This window comes from Pogoniulus pusillus, chromosome 2 (genome assembly GCF_015220805.1).
Source record: "Pogoniulus pusillus isolate bPogPus1 chromosome 2, bPogPus1.pri, whole genome shotgun sequence".
NCBI lineage: Eukaryota > Metazoa > Chordata > Aves > Piciformes > Lybiidae > Pogoniulus > Pogoniulus pusillus.
In genome coordinates this window covers 37,866,794-37,875,912 of record NC_087265.1, presented here as the reverse complement: position 1 = coordinate 37,875,912, position 9,119 = coordinate 37,866,794, and the positions used below count along the sequence as shown (strand labels likewise).

Genomic DNA, 9,119 nt, shown 5'->3' with positions numbered 1-9,119 from the left:
AGATAAATACACCTACACACAAAAGAACAAATTCATGTAATTACATGATCCAGTTTTTACTACTCAACAGTTGAACTTGGTTATTCAAGACACTTCTGGAGCAGCATTTTTTTAAATAAGAATATCCTTGAAGTAACCAAGTCATTCAGTTCCTCCTGGGGAATTGTGGAGGCAGTAGCATTGCCTCAGTTCTTCAAAAGTCAAATTAAAAAAGCCAACTACAAAACAGATCACCCAGCTTAATGCAAACTCTTCTCAAAGCCTCCAAGACAAATTCTCATTGTCAACAAGTACTTTAGAATACATTCCCCTACCCCCAATGCCAAACAGAGATCAAAATAAATTGTATTTTAGTCTTTGTTTTGATATTTAATATTTTAAAAGAAAAGCCTTCAAACGAAGTGGAAGATTAATTGAAACAGTATGTGAACAAATGCTCACATTTTAACGTTCCACCATTCCTCAGTCCCCCCCCTCTCCTCCCCTGAATAAATTTCAATTTTAATGTCATTGTATGACCAAGATCCTTCCACTTCTACCTGTAGCTAGCATTTATTATCCCTTATTCTTCACTCCTTTCCTTACACCATTCTCTAGTGGAACTGTTCAGCTGGTTAGACAAGTGTGATGACCTGTGGGCTTTAAGCGTCTGCTGCAAAACATCTCTATCAAGCCAAATCAGAGCACAAGCACTCTCCAGGTCCCCTCTTTCTTTTTTTAGGGCTGAGAGAGGCATGAAGTAAACACTGGTAGTCTTTCTCAAATTAACAAGCAGGAGGCTGGCCTTGTATGTTCTCCTCGTGTAACCCATGGACAAGAAAGGGCAACATATAAGAAACCACAAAACAGGTGCATGCTGTACAATAGGTGAAATAGCACAGATGGCTTTCACGTTTCTCTTGCATCCTGTTTTGCTTTAATTAAAAGAACTTCCAGGGCTGTTAAGTATCACTAATCTGATTAATTACTATGCCTCATACTAAAAAAACAAAGTTTCCAAGACATGTTTGGCTTCTTCAGCTTCTACTGCTACTACAAGGCATAAAAACAGAATGGAGAAAATACAGCAGAAGTTTCAAGCAACAGATTGGTTTTACACGGTCTGCAGTTGGAAGGGACATGTTTTGATTAAAGTTGGCAAGGCTGATTTTTTTTTCCATTCATGGACAAGTTTCAGGTGTAATTATTTGTAGAAATACCATATATTTTTATCAGTTGAGAGAAGGTTTAAAAGTTTTCTTCTCGTGCATTCCTGCTGAATTTAACTGAAACTTTGCATCTGACAACAGTAACGTTCCAAGTCCAAATGCATTCAGCCTTGGCCTTCTCTCTAATGCTAGAATTCATTACTCTTTTTTTTTTTTTCTTCCATCTCTACGTAAACCAGCATGCTTTGGATAATGAACAACTAAAGGTAAACCATCAGCATGGTATTAAGTACTTAACCTCCAACATTAAACAGATGACTCCTTGCAATGCTAATTTTCTAGGCTCTAATTAGACTTCTTTCTGTGTTAATAGCAATTATTTGCAGATGACACCAAGCTAGGAGCAGGTGTTGATCTGTTGGAAGGTAGGAGAGCCCTGCAGAGGGACCTGGACAGGCTGGATGGGTGGGCAGAGGCCAGTGGGATGAGATTTAACAACGCCAAGTGCAGGGTTCTGCACTTTGGCCACAACAACCCCAAGCAGCGCTATAGGCTGGGGACTGAGTGGCTGGAGAGCAGCCAGGCAGAAAGGGACCTGAGGTTCCTGGTAGATAGCAGCTGACCATGAGCCAGCAGTGTGCCCAGGTGGCCAGGAGAGCCAATGGCATCCTGGCCTGCATCAGGAACAGTGTGGCCAGTAGGACAAGGGAAGTTATTCTTCCCCTGTACTCAGCACTGGTCAGGCCACACCTTGAGTACTGTGTCCAGTTCTGGGCCCCTCAATTCAAGAAGGATGTTGAGGTGCTGGAACATGTCCAGAGAAGGGCAACAAAGCTGGTGAGGGGCCTGGAACACAAACCTATGAGGAGAGGCTGAGGGAGCTGGGCCTGTTTAGCCTGGAGAAGAGGAGGCTCAGGGGTGATCTTATTACTGTCTACAACTACCTGAAGGGGCAGGTGGGGGGTGGCCTCTTCTCCCAGGCAACCAGCAATAGAACAAGGGGACACAGTCTCAAGTTGTGCCAGGGTAGGTATAGGCTGGATATTAGGAAGAAGTTCTTCACAGAGAGAGTGATTTCCCATTGGAATGGGCTGCCCAGGGAGGTGGTGGAGGCACCGTCCCTGGAGGTGTTCAAGAAAAGCCTGGCTGAGGCACTTAGTGCCATGGTCTAGTTGACTGGATAGGGCTGGGTGCTAGGTTGGACTAGATGATCTTGGAGGTCTCTTCCAACCTGGTTGATTCTATGTGGATTCTATGTGGATTTTCTGTTGGCAGCTACTAGTTGAGCATAAAGAAGACTATTTCCTAAAGGAGCATGTATGATCAGTATATTCTGCATACTATTTCTTGACTAAGGCTACAAGAATCATGGCTGCTAACATTTGGCATGTATTCTTCATAAGCTAACACATCTTGTAAGAAAACATCTACATTATTTTCAATGTCAGTGGGTCACAAAATTCCTAATTACCCTCTCAGTGATTGCAGTTTAACTATGAAGCAGGACTGAGTCAAGAGCAGCAAATGGTTAAACTGCCTTTTTTTTTTCCTGGAGGTGCCTTCAGGAAAAAACAGCTTCACTCACTAAATTGCTTTTGATTCAATTCTTAACATGTACCTTCATTTTCTGTATATTATGTGCATTTAGTATATTCTCTGCATATAAATAAGGATACCTACAGGAACTGGATATGAAAATATTTATCAGTAGGACTTTTAGGACTGCTAGGCTTGGCTTGCTCTTTAAAGAATGGCCAGGTTGTCATTGCCACTGAAAGGAAGAGAGCTCTGAGATAGGAACACAGAGATGTCTGACCTTTTGACACACAACCTCAACCACCAAGCAAAACGTGATGAGAGATACTGGAAGAAAGTAGAAGCTGTTCCCCAAAACTAAAGTAAATAAAAGTTACAGTAGTCATGAATTCTGACATTCCTATGGTGAGAATAATCAATATTCAAATACTGTACCACATTCAACCATTGTTCCATAAAGAACACAACCATAAAAATAGTTTCCTATGGAAATACATGTACCTAGCAGGTAAAGTGGAATTAACAATGTTTTCACTGTACAAAGCTTTAAAAAACCCACTTTGCTAACATCACAGGTTTTGTACAGACATACCGAGATCACCATTCCTTTCTTGCTTCTTTCAATAGAAACAAATTTCACAGGACGGAGATCCCACACAAACACTTTCTTTGACAAGGAGCAGGATGCAGCTGTCATGTTTCTAGAACAGAAAAGGTACCTGGCCTCACTGAAGTGCTGATACAGAACTTCTGTCCTCAGTTTCTTCAGAGGTAAATTCACAGCACATTTAAACATCTAGAAAACAACAAAAAACTGCCACTAAGGTCATAGCTCCTCTTACAGCTATGTCCTGAGAGACGATTTAAGCAAGCATAGAGTGAAGGAAGAACCGGATGGCCAGCAGATGGCGGTGACGATTTCGGAGTTAGTCTCCTGCGGGTCCTCGAAGAGCTTTGGCTTTAAAAGCAAAACGTAATGAGCTGTAATCTGCTGCTGCGAGTACACAGTAATCAGTGCTTTGTTCTTCAAACCTACGTTTTCAGCGACGAGAGCTTCCTAACTGCAGTAATCTTTAAAATTATTTGTCCCGATACCAAACAAATAACAACATCCAGGACCTCCTAACACAGAGTTTTGTTTTGAAGACAAGAAAGCACTCCACGGCAATTTCACTTGCAAGTAACAAAAGGCTAAACATCTCTAAGGAATGGTAGGGAGTATTTGTCAGTAATTTACTGCTTCAGCTACAGGAACACCCTTACTTGGTTTAGGGCATTCTCGCTTTTCTGCTTTTAACAGGGAGGGGATTGTGCCTGGTCACAGATGAAGCACCACAAAATCCTCGGAGCTGAAGGCAGGATGATTCTGTTACTGGCAACCAAAGACCACCCTTCTGTAAGAATAACTTTCCAATATGATAGTTGCCATAAATCAACTTTTGTACTCTTCTCTCTCCTACTGACATGATTGCTTTTCTGCAGGCTTGCTGTTTTCCCTATACAGGGCATTTCAGCACGTCAGAGGTGAGGCTGTTAATTACTAAGCCTAGACATTTCTCCTTCAAAATGGCAAGATTTTACAACCCACCTTACACATTTACATGTACAGCTGTTTCTGTCATCCTGAGTATTGACTGCAATATACCTTTCACTACCAAACCTCTATTCTTTCCCCTCAGGACTCCTCACACCACAGGTCCTTGCATACCTGGCACATCTCTTCTGTTTCCAGAACTTGTTTACTTGATATAACTGTAAACAATGAGGAGTCAGAGCACAACATGCTGTGGCTGTAAGAACAAAGGACCAGTTAGGCAGCCTTCAGACTGAATGTAGGAAAAAGCCTTCAGATTAGGATCAGAGACCTTCTGTCAGCTACTGCTGGTAACACAAGTTCACCTACAGACATCTACAAGCAAGGCCTCCAACAGAGAAGCTACCCATAATCACAGAAATGGAAGAACAATGTAAGCTCCACAGATGACACAGACCAGCCAGAAAGAATCTCATTTAAGATAAAAACACAAGCCAGCAGTGTGCTCAGGTGGTAGAGAAGGCCATCAGCATGCGTATCAGGAACACTGTAACAAGCAACACTGGGGAAGTGATACCCCCTGTGCTCAGCACTGGTAAGGCCTCACCTTGAATACCACGTTCAATTTTGGGGCTCTCAAAATAAGACTGTGAGAGCCACAGAACACTGGAACAGGCTGTCCAGAGAGGTTGTGGAGTATTCTGCTCTGGAGACGTTCAAAACCCACCTGGATACATTCCTGTGTTACTACTCTAGGTGATCCTGCTCTGGCAGTGAAGGTTGGACTAGATGAACTTTCAAGGTCCTTTCTGTGATACTGTAGGATTCTGTGACCTGCAGAGCTGCCCAGAGGTCCTACTCATTGGAAGAGATGAGCTGCAAGACAGAGACACAACGCACATGCTTACACTGCACACAAAGCTGGCAACCTCCAACAGAGCAATTTCTGCAGAGCAAGCAGAAGACTTAGCCTCTAACCAAAAAAACAGGATGCTCTACCACATGGAATTAAGTCAAGTATGATTTAGTCACTTTATTTGTACCTATATACATTTTAATTCTCTAAGTAGTCAAGGCATCAAATATTATTCTCAAATAGTTTAGTACATCAACTTTATAAAATACAGCCAAACCAAGGTAAATTAGAAATACACACTTTATGGTACATTAAGTGCTTTGAATAATTATTAGTCTGACCACCTGCTAGTGAGCAATTGGTTTGTTTTTGGTCATTCTCACAGAGGAGTCCACTCCACTGGTAACAATCCTGAGCCCAACAGAGCTACTTAATCAGGAAGATTCTCATGTGATTTTGAGAGACAAAATGCATCCCCAGGCTACTACAAGGCATTCTGCTGTCTACATGACGACTCTAAGCAAGTCAGTCATCACTTCTGAGACAAGATTTAGACATTTGTCACAAGGCCTCAGATCAAAACAACAGAAGAGATATTGTAGCTGAGAAGAAATGTAGTCTTCAAGTTTGCAATGGGGATTTGCTGACATGCATATATACCGCACCTGTGTTATGAAGAAATAAGACTCTAAATCCAAGGGCTCATATTATACCTAGGCTGCTCCCCAGGGAGATCCTTAGGCATGCTGCAGGGACACAGACCTAACAGCCCCACAAGGAGCTACCTCAAAATTCTCTTAAGGATCACTACTCTTTTGAGAAAGTCAGCTTTGCAGCAAGTGAAATGTAAGGACAAGTCTTCTCCTGAAAATGGAGCATTTGAGATCTGTTCAACTGCTGGGATTCAAACTAGAAGTGCAGCTCTATGACACATGGTATCCAAAGATGTCCCAGTTCAGGCTGATACTACGGTTATTGGACTACCCTTACTAATAGATTTCTATTTACTCCAGGATTAGTTAGCTGTTGATGTTAACTCAAGGTCACTCCTGCAACTGCTGTAACTTCCGCCCAAGAGGATCACAACTTGCACATTTGAGCTCCAAGTTCACAGGCTGCAGAACAGCTGGCCAGCAGAATGTTCTCCCACTTCTCCTGCACATGACAGCATGGCCCTCAGCACTGCAGAATATTAGCTAGTGAGATGATCACGTTGCTTTAGAACCAGCTGTCTGGAACTCCAGAAGACAAGCAATGTGGAGCAGCCACACATCACTGGAGTAAGGGCTACTGGTGACCAGGCAAAGCCAGTACATCCCAGCTCTGGGTTAGACTAGTGCAGATGCCATGACACTGCCCATATTCATGCTCCATCAACCAATCCACGTACTGACAAAGGTGAAAGGAAATATAAGCAGCTATTATTGGGTCACCTTAGCTAGTCAGGATAGACAAGTTTTCCCTGTAAACTTTAGGATGGAAAAAGAGGAAGAATACAAGTAAACCTGAACTGAGACTGGAACAGATTCAGGCTGCCCGGCATGCCTTTTCAACACTGATGGACCAAGACAGCAGACAAATGGCACAGAAGTGAGAGCAGCATTAATCTAATGGACTCTTGGTTCCTCACTAAACAAAGCCATACACACCACTAGCTACTGTAGGAGTGTGTTTCCACACAGAGGGCAAGATGAGTCCCAGAGGTAACCAATTGTGCCTGATGTGGTGTGTTGGACCTGAAAAGATTCTGGGTCAGAGGAAGCAAGAAGTACCAAGTCATCTTTCCACAGCACACATCACTGCAGCCTTCAACACTGCATCCCAGAAACAATGATTACATTGTACAGAGGAACTGAGAATACTGCTATTTCTGCTGCTTCAGGGTCAGCATCTTTGGTCATCCTCCAGAAGGGCTTTGCAATGTAGTGGGGAAGACCTCGTCCAGCACAAACGACTGTTGCCTCCTGGCAGCCCAGACCCGAGTTGCACTGGTTGTTTTCAGAGACAACAATTAAATTCTCACTGCTGGCATTTTCCTTTTTTCAGTTCTGCCTAGCTGCAATTTCTGAACAAAGCCATCTGCTGTAGAAGAAAACGCTGAATAGAGGAGCAGTGAACAAAATGCACATTTCAATTCATAGTTACAGTGAAGGTGGCATTATCAGGCAACTGGTCAGAATGAACAAGTGGTCACAAAGAGCTACACTGTCCCAGACTCTGTGTTTGTTTGAAGTCCCCTGGATCAGAGACTGTCAAAAGACATTATTCCTGCCTCTCAAACTCACAGATCCCCCTGTTACTTACTGGCCTACATTATACTGAAGCTAAAAAGTGAACACATCACCTACAAAACCAGGTAAAAATCAATTAAAATGGAAAGAAGTGCTACTTCTTACCATAACAGAGATTCACAGGTTTGCACATCTTATCCATCATTCAAGACACTTGTTAGTTCAGGTTTGTTTTTCTTACAGAAAATGACAACTACATTCATCCCAGTGGTGGGGAAAAGAAATAAAAACACTGCTGAAGAGAGCTTTCCCCTTGGAACTGCACAGCGTGACAAGATCTGGATGCTCATTCTCATCAGCACATTAAGACCACAAGAAAAACATTGTCCTGGCAAAATTTCACCATGAGGTAAATGCACTGTTTGAAAGTCTTGGGGAATTGAAATGGATTTGATCTGTCAGGAATGATGGCTTCACTAAGGAAAAAGTTGTCACTGCAAGGCAGTATGCTTCATTTTTCTTGCAACGTAGTGCCTTCTGCTAAGGAAAGAGCTTCATAACTGTAATTAATCAAGTCTTGTTAAATTAAAGGGTGTATTTTTCAGTTACCTGCTTTTGGGGATTTGGACAACATTCAGATCAAGGTGCTGCCCAGGATTAAAGGAATCTGTTCTGGGTTTCGCAGTACGCTGATGACAGGCAACCCATTTTTATGGGATTCAGATAAAATGAGATTGCAACAGATAAAGACAGAATTGTATTGAAGTAATATAACTTAAAAGATGTCATGATATGGCATTAGAGTGGTGAAGCTGCCTTTTAAAAACAGTACAAATAAAAAAAAATACTGTTTGCAGAACCCAGGAAAAACTGAAGCTACAGAGCATAAGTGAGACATTCATGGATCCTAACCAGAACTGCTGCAGACCACTGCAACAGCAGAACTCAGGAATTAACTTCATTCTTCTCTCCCCCCTGCACCAATGTGGGCAGAGGGCAACTTCACATTTGCAGTATATATCCACTACAGAAACATGAACTGCTCATATTCAGCACCACTTAGGCAATGCAAGACTTCAAGATCATGTCCTTCTACAACATCATGAAATGCACAGTACCTCTTCCAGTACTCTTATGTGGAGATAGTGTCACTGTCCCTACTGACAGGAGATGTCTCTCATCAATGCTGTTCAGTGGAACCCTACAGTTTAGATCCTCAGTGAAGCTGGTTAGCTTATCGACCTCCAGAAGAGGACTGAAGTGCAACAAGCAGATTTCACAACATGAACACATGGCCAGTGTAGACATGGAACTGCAATCCTCCTTCTTACTGCTGACAGACTGCAGGAAGGGAGTGGCCTAAAATGTCATCATCCTCTTGTGCTTTCCCAATATGGGTTTTAGCTTAGCAGTTCAGGCCCAGTCCTGTCCAATGGTCTGGCACCATCAGGAAATACTTGTCCATAGCTTCACAAAACCTGGTCCGGTACAGCTCTGGAGAGACGACAGTTGGCATCTTACCTAATGTGTGAGACAAGAGCAGTTAGAAATGGGCTACAGAGTATACTGCAGTAGAGAGGGGCTACATGAGACTGCAACACCAGACAGCAACATCATGAAGGCATACTGTACTCAGAAGGGTTTTGGAACCAGCTGCCTTAAGTTTCTGTTTGTTTGGGGATTTTTGGGTGGGTGGGGTGTTGATTTTCCAGAGGGCTTTTTGTTCTGGTTTTAGGTTGGGTTTGGGGGGTTGGGGGTGTTGTTTGGTTGGTTGGTTTTCTTAATACATTTTCTAAACACATTTAGGAGGTAAG

The 9,119-nt window shown here is 42.7% G+C and overlaps 1 protein-coding gene across 2 annotated transcripts in view; it reads right to left on the bottom strand.

Moving 5' to 3' along the window:
- Window positions 1-5,226: 5,226 nt before the first annotated feature.
- Window positions 5,227-9,119, bottom strand: part of PIKFYVE (phosphoinositide kinase, FYVE-type zinc finger containing) — a 68,328-nt gene continuing 64,435 nt past the window's right edge. For both annotated transcript variants that reach the window (XM_064161616.1, XM_064161625.1), the window contains one exon: window positions 5,227-8,826. In XM_064161616.1, coding sequence (XP_064017686.1) covers window positions 8,711-8,826 — 116 coding nt within the window. In that variant the 3' untranslated portion in view covers window positions 5,227-8,710. The remainder of the gene's footprint in view (window positions 8,827-9,119) is intronic.